Source organism: Cataglyphis hispanica, chromosome 12, assembly GCF_021464435.1.
Source record: "Cataglyphis hispanica isolate Lineage 1 chromosome 12, ULB_Chis1_1.0, whole genome shotgun sequence".
In the NCBI taxonomy this organism is placed as follows: domain Eukaryota; kingdom Metazoa; phylum Arthropoda; class Insecta; order Hymenoptera; family Formicidae; genus Cataglyphis; species Cataglyphis hispanica.
The window spans coordinates 2,993,016-3,013,943 of NC_065965.1; the positions used below are offsets into that span (position 1 = coordinate 2,993,016).

General features: G+C 32.5%; 1 protein-coding gene across 1 annotated transcript; it reads left to right on the forward strand.

The window, feature by feature from the left end:
• The first annotated feature begins 1,627 nt into the window (after nucleotides 1-1,627).
• On the forward strand, nucleotides 1,628-20,893 carry LOC126853281 (D-beta-hydroxybutyrate dehydrogenase, mitochondrial). The gene is made up of 6 exons (XM_050598883.1): nucleotides 1,628-1,877; nucleotides 13,504-13,738; nucleotides 15,874-16,114; nucleotides 17,725-17,877; nucleotides 18,219-18,426; nucleotides 18,925-20,893. The coding sequence occupies exons 2-6, from the start codon at nucleotides 13,532-13,534 to the stop codon at nucleotides 19,082-19,084; spliced, it is 969 nt and encodes a 322-aa protein (XP_050454840.1). The 5' UTR covers nucleotides 1,628-1,877; nucleotides 13,504-13,531; the 3' UTR covers nucleotides 19,085-20,893.
• The last annotated feature ends 35 nt before the right edge of the window (nucleotides 20,894-20,928 follow it).

The window sequence follows — 20,928 nt, forward strand, 5'->3', positions numbered from 1 at the left end:
TAAATTAATTAATATCTGTTATGGATTAATATCTGTTTTTCTATAAAACACTATGTATAGAATTACATAAATATCTATTATTAACATATTAATATAAATGCGATATATCTATATAACATGCAATAATATCCAAGATGATCCAACATTCGCGAATTACGCGTATTATGTCATGGATTGCACGTCAACATATATTTAATGACTATACTTATTCTTTACGAGAAGAATCTCTGCAATTGTTTATGAAGCAATTGCGTGAATGCTTCCCACGATTTATGAAACTAGTTTACACAATCTACGAAATGATAATTATTTCTCATAGTCAGAAACGCTATAGATAGATTACATCCTATGTTATTCTATGGTGACAAAGATTGTATCTCTGACGTAATAAATTTTATCGATTTTTACATATCAATCGATATAAATAATTTATGCAAACATTTTTTGTACTTATGAATATAATAAAAAATTGCTTTTTCTATAAAAAAATATATATATATATATATATATATATATATATATATATTAATTATTTGCAAATTTTACCTCTAAATGCAATGTTAAAATATCTGTTGAGCAATATGACGGATATAAATTCTTTTACCGTTATACTGTCAAAATACGTAAATAAGTAGTACGTGATGATTAACGATCAACAGAGTCGTCTAAAAATACAGCATATCGAAGAGAATATTCCACATGTGTGACTTCACTCTTTCAAGTACTACCGCTTACTTTACATAACTTCCCAATACGCAGTTAAGAAATCACGAATGCCATACACGGCAATTGGATAATTTTGTTATTTTGTTTGTGCGTATTGCACATTTTTAATATTTATTAAATAATATTACACATAAAATAAAGAATAAATATTTTTTGATATTCTATATATATATAATTAATTCACATTCATTAAAAAGTTTGTCTACCTAATAATATCTTCTTGCTTAATAGTTTGACAAAACTAAATACAAACAAGAAAGTTTATATAAAATTAAACCGTGTTTTTAATTTAAAATTTAATAAATATCAAATTTCTTATCTATAATAAATTATTGAATTTTATTTCTTTTTTATTAATGGCTTATATTTCTAAACAGCATTTTCAAATAATAACGTACCATTCTATTGATTTGTTTAAAGAGGGAGAAAGAATAAAATATTTTTGGATAGAATTAAAATAAATATTAACTATTATTTTTTAATTAAGTTAGATAAATTGAAAGGAGAGGGAGACGGGTATAAGCTCTATAGAAACATATATTCACATAATTATTCGATTATTAAATTTTAAGATATAATTAAAAACAAAAAAAAATATTAACCCACATTTTTGTGAATTTAATCAGAACTGATAATTAAAAAAATACAAATAAAATTATACAAATTTTAAAATTATTTCTAATATTTTTTATCAATTTTTTTTTAAGGCTGCGCATTTTAAGAAATTCTACATAATGATCGTTCAATTCCTAATATTATCTGTATCTCTATTGCAATCGATGCATCTCAATTATTACGATGCGATGCATGTGAGAGGCGCACGTGACTGTAGGCGCGGCGGCGGAGGTACGAGAAGATGCCTCCATGCCTTTTCCATTCCATCGAGGTAGGCACGGCCCGAGAGTATCGCGTATACCGTTCCTTCTCCGTGAGCATTCCAAGCGGGAATTCTCGAAAGCCAGTCGTGTTGTAGAAACCGCGGCGCGGCTTGCCCGCTCGCCGGTACTTTCGACTGGTCGTAAAGTCGACGTTTCGCAGCTACGCGCCGCTTTCAGTAATACGGAATTTCGCCCCAAAAGCGGATGCGACCGTCGTCGCCGAGGTATTGGCAACCCACCCGGAAACCCCAACGGACCATCCATAAAATTCTGGTGAGTTATGCGTACAATTCTACCTATCCGTCTACCTGCGAAATCGACGGTCACTTCTGCCAGACATCCATCCTTAACGTTGAATAGAACGGTTCGGCCGTTCAATATTTCAACCGTCGGTTGAAATATTCGAGACATCGGTACTTTAACTAAAATTTATGGTTCGAACTTGTTCTTTGTATTGAATGTTTAATATAAATGTTATATTGTGTTATTGAAAATACGCATTGATAAACGCATGTCGTATTACATTGCATAGAAAGCTTTCGTGTTTACACGATGCTCATATAACATGCTATTGAAAAAATATACATTTATTGATTCTATCTATAATTTCACATGTATATTCTAATGTCTACATGTGTACTTTACTTCTTCAAATATTTTTTATATTAAACAACACGCGTAACATTATAAATAGAATTTTGTAGCAAATTTTGCAATAATTTTTATCGCGATTTATAGATCGTCTGAAACAAATTTAATGTACTATGACTTGTCTTATTATTTGATGAATTTTAACTAATGTTAATGTTCTTACTATGATATATAACATTATGGATATACATCAATAATATTATTATTATTATCAATAATATAATCTAAAAAAATATTAATATATCACTGATAATTTAATATTTTATATATTATATTATCATATTATAATATTGTTTCTCTATTTTTATTGATTTAATAATAAAAATGTCAGTAAATTTCTAAAAGCAATTTATTTATTATTTTAATGCATTCAGATTATATTTAAACCTTATTCGTGCTAAGTTTAGAATCTAGGTAATTTCGGATATGATGCCAAGAGAGATCCTCGTCATCAAAGAAAATAATTATTAAACAAATTACGAATATTCTAATTTTGTCGCTTATATACCAATTATGTAGAAAGATTTTTCTTCTGTTGACATTTCAAAAGTAATTTAGATGATTGACATATTTGATCGACCATCCAGAAAGAATAGTATTAAAATTCAATAAAAAAATGGAGATTTATTTTAGCCGAAGTTTATCTTAAAGTTATCACGCTGATCGTTATGTCATTCAAAATTTATCTTTCAAATTGGTTTTTAACATTTAAACATAAAGTTCTGAAATCAACGGTACTGCTTCGTCGCTACATTAAGAAATCTCTATTGTTAGATATAGTATTTATTGTTAAACATTTAAATAAATTTCAAGTTAATTATTCAGAAGAAATTAAAATCCAGTCAAATCCAGTAGAAGTTTGTTTTAAAATTCATATTAAGATCATCGCGTTAATCGACATCCGTCATTTTAGGTTTATCTTCGAAATTGGTTCTGAATAGTCTCGAGTTTGATGAAACTTCATCTCGCTACATTTAGAAATCCATCGTTGAATACACGGTATCGTTTGCGAAATGTATCTTGCGCGGTTTCCAAGAACTAAGGAAACTCACGAACATAATGTCAGTGCTACATCCATTTGCACGAGCCATTCCTTTGTCTCGATTCCTCGACCAGGGCGAGGCCTCGTCGTTTCCGCTTTGGAGCCTTCGATTATCGCTACTGGCGGACCGTGTCATCGCGAACGAGATCGTTTCCGGGATCTTCGATCGATTATCCGTGTCGCGAACAATGCTTCTGCGTCATGCCGTTCGTAAGAATGTAAGGTCGACCGATGCGAAGAGAAACCGCGGCTTATCGCTAGACATAATGAATTCGAAAATTGACGCTGGACGTCCCGCACGCGGCCTAATAATTACAGCTTAATTAAATTGAAAGGTCCAAGATGCAACGCGCCAGGATTGCAATTTTTTTGCGAACGCATTCGACTCGCTCCGTGCTCTACTTAATCGGTAATTTAATTTTCACTTCGCGTTGCAATTAAGAGTTTTATCGTCAAGTTTTATCATAGTTGCAATTAAACCGCTCTCCCTGATCATCTTCACTGTTCGCGAACATGCGACGCACTGTCATCATCATCGTCCTCTTGACGTCTTTGTTGTTGTTTCTGACGGCCTATAGTCTCTCTATAACACTCAACAAGTAAAATGACGAATGAGTGGTCGACAACAACGAGTTTCTAAATCTACGATGAGAGATCGGTTTTTCTATTTGTCGCGAGAAATCGTGAAAGTGAGTGACGATACTTATAGGTACTTGATACATAAATCAAAGACTTTCCTTTTCATTATAATCATTTTAATTCACTACTGAAACAATTAGATTATATTTTAGGGAAACCTTTGATAAAAATGTATTTTATACTGCATATAAGCATAGAATATATCGATTGCTAAATATTATATTTATCTGTCACTTCACATTTAATTTATAAATTTTCGTTCAAAATTGAATGATAATGTAAGATCATAAAAATCAAGAACAATTTCTCTTGGAGTGATTATTTTAATTAAGCTAACAATATGATTTTTTATAAAACTGTATTTTTAGGACAAAATCTTTTTACTACAAAGATTACGATAAAAAATGATATGTAAGTGAAAAGTAGCGCGTTTTAATTTTTTTTTTTTTGAGATGTCACTTTCGCTACGCCCTAATTACGGCGACGTGATGTGGGCAGTTTTATATTTGCTACAGGTGCTGCGCGTCGATGCATGGATATCACGATTATGCACGATTAACTCGCGCATTTAAGAGCGAAGAAAGGAAATAAAATTGTAAATGAAACGTTAATGTTGATATAAAGCTTCACTTTGTACGGAAATTATCGGAGTGAAATTGATAGTTACCTTACACCTACGACAAACTTCGAAATCGGGCCGACAGAAATAATTGCCAGTGTCAAACAAATTTCGTCGATAAAGCAATGTAACTTAAGAAAGTCGGCTATTAGAGGAAACGCACTTAGTTCTCTCGAACCATAAATTAACCACAGTGGTATTGTGATTTCAATTAAGTGATTTATTACACCACATTAGTCTGCATAACGTTCTACATTTAGCATCATTTCCGTAATTGAACCTTTACGCTAGGCAAACTAATTCCAAGGGTACAACGTCGCTCATTTAAATTTTCACCGACGACATCGCTTTTTATTTAAATTTTCATCGAGGAGCGTTCCCACAAAGACAAGGAGGAAAAAATGTCAAAGAGATTCAATTCACAATTTTTTGTTTTTTCACAAAGTGTATTTTAACTTCATTTTAAATTATAAAAAGATTTGATTGGAAAAATTTCTTTCTTTCTTTACAAAGAGCCTAATCAGCTTTATCCATTCCAAACAAATATAATTTTTAACAATTCGGTTTTGTTTTGTCTAACTCGAAAGGTCTCGATTGCGGTCCATAAATTTGTTAGTGTATTTACATCCGAATGAATGTACTTCCTCATCCATATTTGCGAAAATAAATCTTTAGAATACCGAGTCCGATGAATCGTAATCGACGACTGGTTACAATGATGAAGCGAGTCTTGTAAACATTTTGCATTCCTGGACGAGCATTACGCTCTCAGCCTTTCAGTTTACGGCAGGAAAAGTGCTTAGCTAAAACTTTCTAAGCGTTTCACGTCGCACCATATCGCTTTATATTCGGCCTCGAGGTACATGCACATACACATAGAGAAAGAAAGAGAGAGAGAGAGAGAGAGAGAGAGAATAAATGAGGAAAGGAAAAAGAGGGGCGGCAAAGGGGAAAATATGAAACTAGATCTGTCATCGTGCAATGCCGATAAAACTGTTCGATGCTCATTTATGCGAGTCGTAGTCGGATTACATTGCATGTAATTAGAACTTCATGTATGCTCGCGGAATCCAGTTCTCTGCCCACTTGAATCGCTCAAATTACTACCGCTGAAAATCTTTTTTTTCCAACAGAGGCTAAAAGTCGTTCGCACAATTTTCCCTTTCTATTTATTTATGAACTTTTTGTATAACCTGAGTTCTAGAAAAAATTCTCAAAACATTCTCGAGATCTGATACGTCATACTTTAATATAAACAATGTTATAATCTAAAATTAAAATTTAAAAAATGTTAGATTTTTAGGTGAAATATTTAATGATTTAGTATCGTTAGTAATATTAATTCTCCTTACTTGGGATATCATTTACAAATCTTTCGGAATAGTACAGGCCCTCATTACATCATCGTAATTGCGACGATCGGATATGTATATGTCAGCAACCGACTTCCACATTACATACTAGAGTGTTAGCATGCTATAATTTCTTAGAATGTACAGAATGAGATATACAAAATTGATGGTGGTATTATGCGAATTGCTATTTGCAGTACAGGAAGTCATGAAGATGGTAGAATATAATATGAATGTAATAAAATACAATACTTTCACAAATAAATCGCTCAGGTTTCACGTAGAGAGTCTTTAAACATAATTACATTTCCGTGTTATCTATTAACGTTACTAATTATAAACATTACTAATAACATTACTAATTATAAATATAATGAATATAAGAAATATCTCATGCACATTGCAAAAGATATTATATCAGAATTTTTAATAAGGGCAATAGTTATTAACAATTATAAATATATCCCAGATAATAATTTGGATAATATTCACATATTTGCATTCTTTGTTTCATATTTTATAAATTAAAAGAAAAAGAGAAGAAAAACTGTGTGTATAGTTGCATATAATATAATTGCACTGATTACATACACTGATTACATACACTGTTGTACCGGTTTTAATTGGTTGTAAACACATAAGCCGTTCTTCTTTTGCTTGTAAAATCATATAATTCTAATTCTCGAATCGCATTAGTAACGCATCAAATGCAAATAAAAAGTTTCGGTAAAATCGAGCATGCTGATGTTTTTCAAACACATAACAGAATTAACATGTTCATTAATATGTCTGTGGATATAATCAAATAAAAATGAATTTCTCAACCCAGTAGATACGCCATAATAAATTGCTGTTGAAAAGCAATTTAAAAAACAAATAATATCAAAAGATATATATATATATATATATATATATATATATATATATTATTATAAAAACACACAAAAGTATTCTGTCACCGGCGAGTTTGATGAATTTATAACGAAATTTAAATTGTACTTCTGCCAAAAATAATTTCGAGATAGAAGATGCGATGAGATGAGACGAATATCATTACAATCGCAACTCGTTTTCTATCAGAAATATGTAGGTGTAAGATGAATGTTGACGTTTCCAAATTGTCATGCAAATATTGAATGACGTACACGGGCCAACACTATTTACCTCTTATACACGGTCGGCCGCTCGCGGTCAACTGCAAGTACCGTTGCTTCGTGTTGTCCGGGAATTCTGATGTACACACGTAACCACGGATTACACGTTGTACGCCCGCGCATCCGTAAACAGAAGTCCTCCTGTCGGAGCAATAATTCTTACGATTATGTAGAAAGGAGAGGAGCGGTCAAGCGGCTGCAAAGCCGTTAACCTGCGTCCTCGTCACGAAAAACCGTGCCAATTCGCAATATGCGCGAATTGTCTTCTTGCATATTTTCATGCATGTCTTCACGAATCTCAGAAATGACAAAGAAGCTACAATAAAAATGATAAAAAATCTCTGTCGAATACTATGTAGCTTGTGTTTACAAACGTACCACGGTCAGTCACTTATGACCCGTTAAACTTTAAACGACTCATTTCTTATGTGCTTGAGGTCAGCGCACATTAACGGTATAGTTCAGTGATGTATTATGTGATATACATACGTATATCTGTATTATATAATAATAATAATAATAAAAAGTATGAAGATTTTTTATATATACGTACATGTTTAATTTATACAGAGAACCTCCCAAACTCATTAGATAATTTTTGTGTAAACCACAAAAATAAAGATGTTTTTTTATGAAAATGTCAATCAAAAACAATCGGCAATTTTTACTCTTTGTCATTTTTAATAAATAAATATATTTTATTATTCTATATAAATTTTAAATTAAACTTTTATAAATCAAAATTGATTAAAAAATATGATTTTGATAATTAGTTTCTCTTCTGAAACTCAATTTGTCAAATTCTCTCACATTTTGCTTTACCTAAAACCTACATATATATATATGTATACATATATAGAGAGACTTCGAAATTTTTATTGAGAGAGAATCGAAAAATAGACAGTACAATGAAAAAAAAAAAGTTCAGTTATTTTTTTCGTGTGTGTGTATGTTGCTGTCTTTCAAAATACAATTTTGAATCTAAACGTACACATAGAGCAAACAGTCACGGGCTTAGTTAGTTATATTTGACGCGTTTCCCTGCCAGGTACTTTTCCGCACGCGAAATCGAAGGAAAAAGCCCGTTAATTTCGTAGCAGGATGCACACGCCAGAGCGAGGATGATCATTTGGCATGCATTAGTCACAGAGAGCATACGGCTCTTCCTAAAATGCTTCGTTACCCTCGGCAAAATCGCGATATAATTTCCTCTCTCCCCGCAAACCGATCGTTAAACGCGCAGAATGCATGGCCAAGCGAGTCGATGATTGACGATGCAATCGAGAGTAATTAGCTATCAAGTAGCGTTAATTACCGAACGATAATCACTGATGCAACAATACAGTATACTTATACATAACATTGCTTTGGTTTCCCGGTAGGTAGTTACATACGCTAAGTAATGAATCTCTCGAGAGATTGAAGCTCGGATATAAACATCCGAGTAACAGCATCAAGAGCAACGCTCTCAGTTTGAAAGATTAAATACAGACTTCATCGTACTTTGATATTTTGTCAAGTTCTCTCCGTTCTAATTAAACTTTCGCGAATTCGCTAGATTTTTTTACGTGTGATTAGAGGCGATTAAAGATAATATCCGAATAGATCTCTTTGTAATTTTCACTTGCGTTGTATGTTCGCTCAAATCAATTTGAATTGATTTAATTTCCTGAACCTTTCTCTTCAAGAGGGAAAACTGCGGAATGCTAAAGACTCATATAATTAATGAGCGTTAACTGCTCAAACTACTCAAGGATTCGCAAAGCGTTCGTGAAATCAAGCCTTAATTCACGCTAAAAAGAACCATCGCTTTGTTCGCTACCAAACGATGCGTGACTACACACATTCATTTGTAAATATAGGAAGAAAGTCGGCAAATATCCGGAGAAATGCAGCGATTACCTTTGAGCGATCCCCCGCTGATGAATGCGCGGCTGCTTATTTTTATCAGATGTAACGGGTGAACGCGCGCGTGTTGCAGCAGCTGTGTGCGGCGAGCGTACATATCTTGGTTGCTATCGCTCATATGTACGCACGTGTTAGCGATATAGGAAAGGAGGATCGTTACCAACGGATAGTTGCATACTGTCCCCATGGAGGGAAAGCCTTGTCCCCCCAGCTGCCCCTTTGCGCATACCCGTTGTAACTTCCAACATTCCAACTGGCGCACGTCTCACGACAGACTCGGCACTAGCGATTAATTGAGATGACATAGCCGCTTATTAGCATGGCGTTGCAATATGCAAGTTGCTTCCATCCATGCGGCGCAAGTCAATATTCTCCCTTCAATTTCAATCACAAATATAACCAATCCCATCTTGGAATAATTTGTATCGTATTAAACTTTTAATACTCTTCAATTTTTCATTAGAAAACAATAAACGAAAAGCTACTTTTACGTATTCTATTGTTAAACTAACAATTATTAATTACTTCAAACCAATTATTTAATTTAACTCAAAGCAAATATAACGGTCGACAATATAACGGTCAATTTTTCTGTTTTGATTTTATTCGTTTTTATTTATTAATTTTTCTTTCAAATTAATGATGAGCCATGTGAATGACGAGAATAATATGTGATATATTGCAGAAAAATTAATTATATTATAAAAGTTATTTTGAATTTAAAAAATAACTTACTTTTTCAAAAAAATTTTAATAACTCTCTTTAAATGAGACAAATATATCTGTCTAAGCTTGTATTACTCAAGCATTTAAGAATTAATATATGTATAAGCGTATTTTAGATAAAAATTAACGTACTTTTTATATATTACTTAGAATATACGTTTTCTTTAATATAAAATTAATTTGGGAGCTATTATGGGAGATATGGCGCGCGCTTTGTTATTAAATTACTCCCGTGACTCGCAATTAGAATAATCAATGTAATTTCCATCTTGAGAATTGAGGGACAAATGTTATACCTATATTCAGGCACCTTATATATACATTCAACGCGAAACCTAGAAAGAGAGAGAAATCATTAACGAAATAATTACGCGAGAATTTCTCATTTGCGAATGGATACAAGGATATCTCGTTTTATACTTATTAATTATGTATAATATTCTTCTTTAACGCACGCAAATTAATAAATATTTAAGTCTCTCTCTGTAAGCATACATTTAAAAAACTGAATTTTTCTTCTAAAAAAATGGCAATAAAAAAACGTCAATATTTATCGTTTCTCTTTATATAAATAATATAATCTATATATAAATTTTTAATTTGTCAATAAACATATTTTATTAAGCTTAAAATATAAATGCAATAATTGGCGTCACAGAAATTTTTAAACTTAAGACAGTAAATCAAGTAAGTGATGACTCAAATTCATGCAAATATTTTCGATGAAAGATGATACATATATCGCTCAACAGATGCAATGTTCTTCATCGATGCAATGTTTCTAGCTGACACTTGAATTCCGGAGAAAGTTAATTGCGATGACACGTTCGAGTAGGAAGAGAGAAGCGTGCTATGTATGCATATGTATATTAAATTCGCGCACAACCACGAATGAACACATTTGTCGCAAAGCGATGAAACGTATTAATTTCAGCATCGATGACAAACACTAATCAATTAGGTCAACATAATACTTCGCTATAACCGATGAAAATCATGCTTCGCGATCAAGACCCATTATCGGGAAACGGCAGGGAGCTATTGATACATGTGTATATAATTGTCATTTCTATTCTACAACAAATATTGTTTACAGCAAAGCACTGCGACCTTTTTGACATTTCGACAGATACAGAAAATTGTGTTTCAGTCAACTCGATCGGAAGAAAATGTTGCAAGAAACGGATTAGTTTTTGTGTATGCACATCTTAGAGACGCCAAGCTGACGTTCTTTAATATAAAGTTTTACGCTTTTTATACATCATTTTTTTGCACAATTCTATCGTTTTGTAGGTAGATGACATTCTAAAAAAGAATTGCGTAAATATCTGTATGTGAAATTTCTTATTTTGAAATGAACGAGTTTGCTTGCAGATAGGAAGACGTTTCTTTTACAAACAATGCGTATATTAATAAAAAAGTATTTGTTAACGGAAATGTTGTTTTGCACAAACAAAAAACGTACAGGAATATGATAAGATATCCATTCTTCTTTTCCGTGTTATCTTTAATCAAGCAACTTTGAAATGCAAACAAATGAAACGTAAATAAAGTTTCTTTTCATTTCGCCTGAGGGGATACTGAAAATATCAGAAATGTGGATGCGCATGCGAGAAAGCTTCTTGAGAACGCTACCGTGCAATATGTGTGAGGTAAACATTGCTTTCACGCCTCGATATATCTCTTTTACAACATATACGTACATTTATGTCTGATATGCATCGGACAATGCTCTTCGAGGAATGCATCTACCCTTCCGCGAATACAAACCAACGTTTACATACCGAGAAAGATGGATAGAAGGAGAGAGAGAGAATAATTTTCTCTGAGAGAAATTCGTACGAACTATCTCGTAGCTGTCTTTGCTTTCTTGAGTTGTGCGATCGATAAATTTCGTTTTGCTGCTACATCGCATTAAGGCTATTGTTCTTAAATATTCGCCCTTATTTGAACACCGAGCTTAATCTAAGAATCGCTTGTAATAAATTTTTAATTTTTTAAATTTATTTGTTTATAATCACTACAATTTTTAATATTTCTATTCCAAATCTTTTTGTTTTACTGCGGACTACATTGGACTGGGAATTAAATTCTTTCGCTTGTTAATCGACTTCCATTAAGAGAGCTATTTAGATCTCCGGACATTGCATTACGCGCGCACATTAATCCCTCGATTTACGGTGCGTGTTACAAAGACGAGACTTGATGTTCTCCATTATAGATAGCGATCAGCGAGAAAGCGCGAAGAAACATTTCGTACCTCGGGAGAAAATGTCCCCTCCTCCACATACGACCTGAAATACGACGGCCCAGCCCGTTTAATCGATTCGGCACATTAGCGGTACACGGTTCCGCCGCTATTAAATCAGCCGAGCGAGGAGGAACGAACGCGCACGATTTTCATCGATTGTCGGAATTCCGCTGTGCATCTATTGGTCTATCTCGCGAACCCCTTCGGCGAGCGATTTCCTGGTGGTGAGCAAGCATTGCGGAAAATCGGTAGCCGACCTAGTAGACCGAGCCTAGATACACTTTAGAAAGGCGAGTGATTCTTCCGAGCAAAAGCGACCCCGCCCCGCCGTTCACTTTTTCGCAAGAGAACCAATTTCTCGAGTACACTTTTTAGAATCATTTTGATTCTTTCATCTATCAAGTCTTTTACTTGCTAAAATAAAAACTAAATTTTTCATGAGCACTGTTCCATCTCTAAGAGGTTCCTGTACAAACTAACTTTCCGAAAAATCTAATATATAAACTTTGATATATGTATATGAAAATATGAAAAAAATTAGAACTTTTTGCAAATTTATCTCGCCAGAGCAAAGGGATTTATTTTAATTTTAAAATGCAAAATTAAAATTCTGAATTAATTTTATATTAGAAGTTAGAAGCTATACTTTGAAGTAGCTTTATAAATGTCAATATTTATTGGATGTATATTAAAACTTAATTTTTATGCACATTCATTTGTTTATTAGATATATTTTACGTTCTAATGATAAAATCTCGTCGCTATATACATTCATGTAATTAACAAATCTCTCATTCATCTTGTTAGAAATATGCATACTTGAGATTTATGATTCCTATTGTTCGCGTGCTATGATAAAAGTGCCACATTAAGGATAATAAAGCACTTTCCTTTGAAAATTATTCATTAGCACTGCTTCGTGATTTTCACACTAGAATATATCTCTTCAATTAATTGTCGTTTTGTGTGAAAGTTAATGCCTTTATTATCATTATTTGATGTTATCGCAATTGAATACTATTTCAGATAGCACGAAATATATATTTAATAAATATTCTACTTATCTCTAATTATAATTCTGCGAGAACATTCTTACATAACGATCTGAGAATAATCTACAAATATACATTTACAGTATTTTTATTTTAGATTAAAATTGTATATAAAAAAAAAATCTGTATAAAAATTTTAAATCTAATGGAGAATATCCATTAACTCTCACACTATCATAACATTCTGATCAGATTAAAAGAATTTATTAAAAGAAATTCATATTAATAAACCTCTCTCTCTTTTTCTCTCTCTTTTTCCCTCTCTTATATAGAAAGCATTTTTATAATATATATATATATATTTAGACAGAGAAGAAAAGATATATAATAATATCTTTATAAATTTATTAAAGAAAAAAATATAAATATATTAGATACGTGGAAAGCAACGATAATATTTGTCTATTACTTGAATGTTTTCGGATTTCGATGAAATACGGAGATTTAATAAAAAATGGATCCATTATATACTCGACGATTAACGATTGCTTCTTTTATCTCGCAGATCTGCTGCAGCCGCAACCAGTCGCACAATGGATGTTGAAACCGGGGCCATTCTGGCCCTGCAAATATTGGCTCTATGCTCGATTGTCGCGGCTCTATTGGCCTATCTGATGCGACAGTCCAGGAATGCCACCGACGAGTACGAGTCGCGTAACAAACGTCACGTACTTGTTACCAGCTGTGATACATGCGTAGGACTGCAGATTGCCCTTGCACTCTACGAAGCCGGTTACAAGGTAATAACGATCTCAGGAGGAAGTGGAGGAAGAGTATGCATCTTTGCCATAAATTACCGGTGCTACGTAAACTTCGTCGTACGTTTGTCCTTCCTTTGCGTTATACCACGACCGTCGATATTCTGCTAGTAAATATTTACTTGGATGAGAAAGTGAGAGAGAGAGAGAGAGAGAGAAAAGCAGAGAGGGGAAAATCGCGTTGAATGTCGAAGGCTGCGCAAAATAAAACGGCTTCATTGCGTGGGAACTGTACTTGTGAATGTTTTTGTTGTTACGTCAACTCGTGAGAAACCAGTGGATAGATAACTTTAGACAGATATTATATTATCGTAACCGAATACGAGTTGTTATTATATACGTATATGCAAATTTCTCATGAAAATTAAATCGAAGCGATTATTTCGATTATATTTTTATCTTGAATTTTCAGTCGTGAATGCAATTTGTAAACAAATTATTCATTTTTGTTCTTACTTTTTTCTCCATAAAAGAGATGAGAAACTAGCCTTGCGAATAGCCGGCAGTTCTGCCGAGTATGTTAGCATTAGAATGGATAGGCGTCAGACATCCCCTCTCGTGTGCCCATTCTTTTTTTCGATTGTGCAGCCAAAGTTGAACGGTGACGTGCAACATGATGACAATCGTTGAAACGCAATATCCCGCGGCCTCACGTCAGAATCCCTATTATTCCTTCGAGCATGCAACATATTTCAAATTGTCCGGACTCCAAATTAGTTTCCTTGTGTCAAGGGAGCGGAACATCAGTGAGCTCTTAAATCAGTTCTGCCGACAATCTCTCGACAGGTATTCACATATTCACTCTCGCAGAGTATATCGCATCATCACTCAAGAGCTTCTCAATCAAAGATTGCCACTAAAAGATGAATATTCGGTAAAGTCGGATTCTACCCGAGTAGGAACTTGCAAAACGTATTTCATACTGATCTTGTGAAAGCTCTAGTCTTTTGAATCAAATACACATCTTCTTGAAATTATATACATTTTCAATATTAGTTCTTTGAAATGATATAATACTAACAGAGACAATAATTTTATTCTTTATAGTCTATGCATGTATATATGTAGTATACGCGAAAATTTAATAATTTACTTCCATTTTTTAAATCCAATAATGAGACTAACTTTATGTTGGTTAATTGTTTACGATTTTTTTTGACATTTATATTAATATTTAATGTTGAAATTTTGTCAAATTTTATTACATCGATTTATAATCAGTCAACTCACGTCCTTTCTGTGCTTCTTACTAACAAAACAATAAGTATGCCCTTTAAATTAGAACTGAATGGTGTACGGGAACTTTCATGTCGTACAAAGGCAAAGTTAATGTAGGTCATCTGCAAGCGGATTTCAATTGTGGTTCGATTGTTCCACGTGTCTGAAATTCGAGCTTTGGATTACCTCTATTACCTTTTGTGCACCAAGAGCCGCGTACGTCAAACGACCGCAGCTGATTTACATGAAGATTGTTAAATGATTTAATTTATTTTTACAATTAAGAACTCAAAGCAGTATTAAGCGGATATAAAAAACTACTTTTAAAAAATGCCATTTGAAATAAAAGAATATTTCGAAAGGCAAAGTTTCTTGAAGTTATATCAAATAAGCACATACACATACACTCGCAGATTTAGCACATTTAATGTCGCTTCTCAGACAATTATAATAAGGTTATTAAATAAAAATTTTAAAAATTATTTAAATGACAACGCAGTAATATATTATTCAAAAATTACTTAATTTAATATATATTATTAAATTGTTTAATATATTTTTGCATAAACATAATTTATATAATATATTTATTTTAAAATTGATTGCGTTTAACAATGTGATTGAGATTTTAATTAAACGCTAGCATCGAATTTACAAATTTATAAACTAACAGCAATGCCAAACAAGTCCTGAAAAATTTCAAGATTTCATTTTTTATTGTAAGATCCAGTTCATTGGTCACAGCCAAGCTCATGTGTCATTTAGCATGACGTATCAGCGCCAAAGCATAACGTTATCGAGCGATGTCGATATGGCGTGTATAACGGAGTGGCACGCGGGACTGCGGCGACGATGGGCTTTCAAAATATATGTAACGTCATGTTCCTCCTCTGCGACAGGTTTTCGCGGGTCTGCTGGACCCAACGGGCGACTCGCCGTCGGTCAAAATCCTGAAGGCGATCGAATCGGAACGGCAGAAAGAGAGCGAATCCAGAGATGCGAGTGACAATAATCCACAGCAACCAGAAGCTGCACGTGCTCGCGGTCAAATCGTGCCATTGGAGCTGGATCCGACGAGAGAGGACAGTTTGCGCGCTTGTTTGGATGCTGTCAGAGCAAAACTTCCAGCCGGCGAAGATGGCAAGATATTTTTTTTATTCACCTAATTCAGTTTCTTCAGATAATAAAATTGAAAATAAAGTTAGCCGAGAGATAATTACATATTCCTTTTTATATTGTAATATTGATTATAAAATAAATAAATATTTGCTGACTTGAAAAGAAAATTAATTGATGAGTAAATAAATAATGAATAAATTTTACTATATATGATTTAAGAAAGTATTATAAATATTTAAACTAACATAAGATAGAATGAAAAGAATATTTAAGCAAAAATTTTAGCATCTTTTTTATGTCACTTTTTACGAAGAATCTTAATTATTCTCTGGACTAACTATTCTCTGGAGATATTAGTCAATGTTGTACTACATGTATAGATTATGTAAATGATTCATTTACATGTAATTTATGTAGAAAGTGCATCGTCTATGTAAACAACGCTTTTAATAGCTATGCTTTCTTCTTGCTTTAGTTTTGCTTTAGTTTATAATTACTTCCTTGATGTAACAGTATTGACGGTTATCGTATATATTAAAGCCATTCTAATATCGGTATTAAAATCATCGTTGAAAATTAATTTCTACTTTTTTGTCTACAATATTTAGTTATAGAACAATTTAATATTCTTGCCAGTCTGTGGATGAGTATAATATGGGAATAAAAAACAATTTGCTCATTTAATTTTTATAACTTGTGGTCATATATGTATAATAAGTTATAAGTTATGTTTAAAAATCTATTGATTTTTGTTTTTTGAAAATTTTGTCTAGTAATTTTTTATCTTTTAATTATTTTTGTTTTTAACTTTTTTTTTTCTTTACTTAATTTTAGTATTGATTTATATTAAGAATAAAACATAATTAAAAATAATACATAAAATTAAGTAAATTACTTAATTTTAATTTTAATTAAATTAATTAAAGATTGAAAAATACATAGATTTAATATTATAAAACATATAAATTAATATTAGACTATTTTATTAATATTCTAAATATAAAGCTATTGAAAAACAGCCTTTTTTATCTCTGGTTTATTATATATATTTGCATAATATTACAAATTTCGGAATAAAGAATAAATAAATTTTCAATTCTTTCAATGATGATCTTAACAAAATTTTTATCTGACAAGCATTTGCATGTGTTACATAATATATCTCACACGATACTCGCGTATAATACAATAAAAGTATAATGGAAAAACACGAAGGTATAACATATTTCTTTCATCGCGCAGAATAAATAAGCGCAAACGTCAGATTCGTAGATCTCTGCTATTCGTTTCCTCCGCCAAGCTGTCAGGCAAATATGTTTCTTGCGAAAAAATGAAAAGAAAGCGCATCAAATACATACATTTATTTAATGTTAGTTAACGTGGTGTTAGTTACTTTAATGGAAATATATTTTCATTATCATAAGGCATATTTAGGATTGGAAATGCCCAGTATTATTAAAAATTGTAATTACTCGCGATTCCTCGTTACTAGCTGTACATAATTATCGTTAGCGCAAAATCGATACGAGCAAAATTTAAGTTCAGTAAAATAAACTTTCGTCTATTATGTTTTCGCGCCATCCGAACACGATTGCTTTAAGTACGATATATTGAACTTTATTTAATTGCAGGTCTCTGGGCGGTCGTACACACGGGCGGCTTGGTATTGCCAGGTGTCATAGAGAAACAGACCAGCTCGATGTGGGAGTCCATGTTACGTCATAATCTTGTCGCTCCGCTCAGAACAGTCAGAGTATTCATTCCTCTTTTGCGTATTAAGAGAGGTTCGTTAAATATACTTATTATAGTATTAAAGAAATCATGGTCTGCCACTGAAAGACTAGGAGTTTTTTATCTTATGCTTCAAAAAAGATAATTATTTTTTTAATAAGAATATTCTTTCAAGTATATCGCTAATATTGTAATTAAAATTTTTTAATTATCATAGAGTTAAAATTTTTACTTCTCGAGAAAGTGAGTCGCTCTTTTGAAAGCCGCGATATTGCATAATAGCGTGTTTCGTATATAAAATAAAACATAGAGCGAGACTGATTATTCACTGGTATAGGAAAACCGTGCTATTCGCTCTTTAAGCTACTTATCAAAAATATTCTGTTCTCGCAAGGCCGCATCGTTCTTTTGGGTGACTCCGAGACGAGCTACGGCAGCAGGATGGGCTCCGGATTAGTGGCGTTCAGCGCATCTCGTCGGGCCGTGGAAGGTGCCGCCGAAGCGTTAAAAAGCGAATTACATTCCTCGGGCGTCGACGTTGTGCTTTTGAAACCGCCGCTCGTGAATCCCGTCATTCTTTATGCACCGCCCGTTCTCAAGACGTAAGTGCCTACCAAGTATCATCAGTTTATGACGCCTTGTTTTCGCGGACTAACAAAGACGTTAAGTCGGTTATATAGGCAAGCGGGCATCGCGTTTAAAAGTTTTGCAAGCTGCTTCACGGTTTCGAAACTTCACTCTCTCTCTCTCTCTCTCTCTCTCTCTCTCTCTCTTTCTCTTTATCTCTCTCTACGTCTGTTTTTCAAACTTTATTCTTATTAATTCCAATTTTAGAAATTGGACTGTTACTCAGAGGCATTATTCTTGAGTTAATTATTTTTAGAAATATAATAATTAAAATATAGTAAAGATATTATTTTGTTGCTAGTATTGATAAACGACGAAAGAAAATATGGCCTCGTCCGTTGAGAATTAAATTCCAATCACACTCCAGAGAGCGTTAATATTACAAAGTCTTTAAAGTTTGTCTGCCTGCTATGTCAATGCCTCCTGGCTTATGATAGAATTGGCTATTACGAAGAGTATTTAATTATTTGCAGAGTTCTAGACGTGGAATCTGGTGTAACAGCCTCGGAAGGGACGTGGACCGCTCCGCTATCGATTCATTCCATACAGAACGCCCTGATTCCTGCAATTACAGCGTCATGCCCTCCGAGCGTTTACGACATGTCCGTCAAGCCCCGGTTCTTTTGTCGATAATCTCATTTATATTGCGTAAAAATAAAAAAAGATTGCAGAATGTAATAACGCGGAGGATTTCTTAAACCGATTGCGTAGACATGATATACAATAGAAAGTACGGTAGATGCATGTTATCTGCGGTGTCATTTACTGGCGCTGACATGCCATTCCGCATGCCCTAAGGCATCGTAACCGGAATTTTTTCTCTCGCTTTTCGCGTATGAAGATTGTCATTGTCTCACATGCTCGTTCCGCAAGCAATATCAGTTTCAAATTCTCGCTTGTTTTTTATCTATGTACCATTGTGTATCATGTCGGTTGACACGTTCTGCATCGATTCGAGGAGATGTTTAATACAACAGCCAGTAATCTTTGTCACTACTATAAAATAAGTTTGTATTACAAATAACTTTCTCTTAATATTGTGCGTTTTTCGTTTCAAAGTCGTTCTAGTGCAATTTATAAGAATAAAATTATCCCAGGAATAACTAACTACGTTTTCGTATATTTTGGAGTTAGTAGATTGAAACTGGTGAGTTTATCTTCGATCGCGATGTTTAAATATTTGGTTGTGTGTTACGTATTTCGCGAAGTGTATATGTGTATTCAAGAGGTTGAAACGGAAAATGTCTTTTACGTGAGAAATTCTAACAGTCGTCTATATAGAAATGTTTTTACTCGTGCATAAATACATCAATCTGTAATATAATACACATAGAACTTTCCATTAAAAACAGAATATCTGAAGAATTCTCTGAAGTTTAAAAGAACGAGAACGATATCAAGGATATTTATATGATTTGTATAATTTGAAAAATAAGTGTGAATGGAGGATATTTTTATGATTATTATTTAAAAGGTTTTAAAATCACTACCCTTCTTTTTAAATAGAAGAATAATATTTTCACTCTCTTTTTTCTTACACCTTATAGCTGGCACTTAAACGAATTTATTCTGTGTCATAAAAATTCTTTCCGCTTTACATTTGCCTCTTTAAATTATACAAATTACATTTTTAATATCTTTCGTACCTTTAAATTTACAAGAGATATTCAAATATTTCATTTCTAATAAACCATCTTATATGATTATGTCAGCTCTTCAAGTAAGCAATTTGTGTTTACAAAGTATAATTAAAACTGAATCTTTTGCCAATAAATTTATTTCTATGTGGAAACCAAAAAAATGTATAGAATTGGCACAAAATGAATTGTATCTTAATCAAAAAAAAAAAGTCTGTATATACACACAATATTTTTTTCTGCGATTACATATACATATAACACTGATAATACATTTTTGTACATACATATATGTTTTATCAAATTATATATATAAAATAATTTAGAAAAATTTTTGTGTATATATGTTATTTTATATAACAATAATAGGAATTTTTGAAATATCATAATTTATTTTTGCTACCTGTAATATATATAAATAATTTTCGATAATAAATTTTACCATATTTTTAATATAAAATTTATCGCTTTTTGCAAGAAAATTGTATAGCCGATAAAGTGAGAGCTGCTGTTTAATTCAAACTTACGTTTACTTTATTTAAGCAGCAGTTGACTGGAACTTTCAAATGGTGTTTGGACTTAGCAAAATCCAAGCAAAATATTATGTGAAATCTTGCGTAAAAAAAATGTCCATATTTGTGTATGTATTTTCTTCGAATAATTATAATTTTGTAATTAAACAAAAGCATATATATTTTATTTTATTAAACACTCCACTAAATACATATAATTTTCGTAAATTCGATTGGCTATTATAGCACAAAAAATAATAATTTGTTGCAATAAAATATTTTCATTCGTTCAATATTCATTTAATTTGCGCGATATTTTGCTGGTGAC

Coding starts and splice junctions, on each gene's coding strand:
- LOC126853281 (XM_050598883.1), top strand. CDS start 13,532: ATGGATGTTGAAACCGGGGCCATTCTGGCCCTGCAAATATTGGCTCTA. Junction 16,115..17,724: donor ACTTCCAGCCGGCGAAGATG/GCAAGATATTTT, acceptor ATTTAATTGCAG/GTCTCTGGGCGGTCGTACAC. Junction 17,878..18,218: donor TCTTTTGCGTATTAAGAGAG/GTTCGTTAAATA, acceptor TGTTCTCGCAAG/GCCGCATCGTTCTTTTGGGT.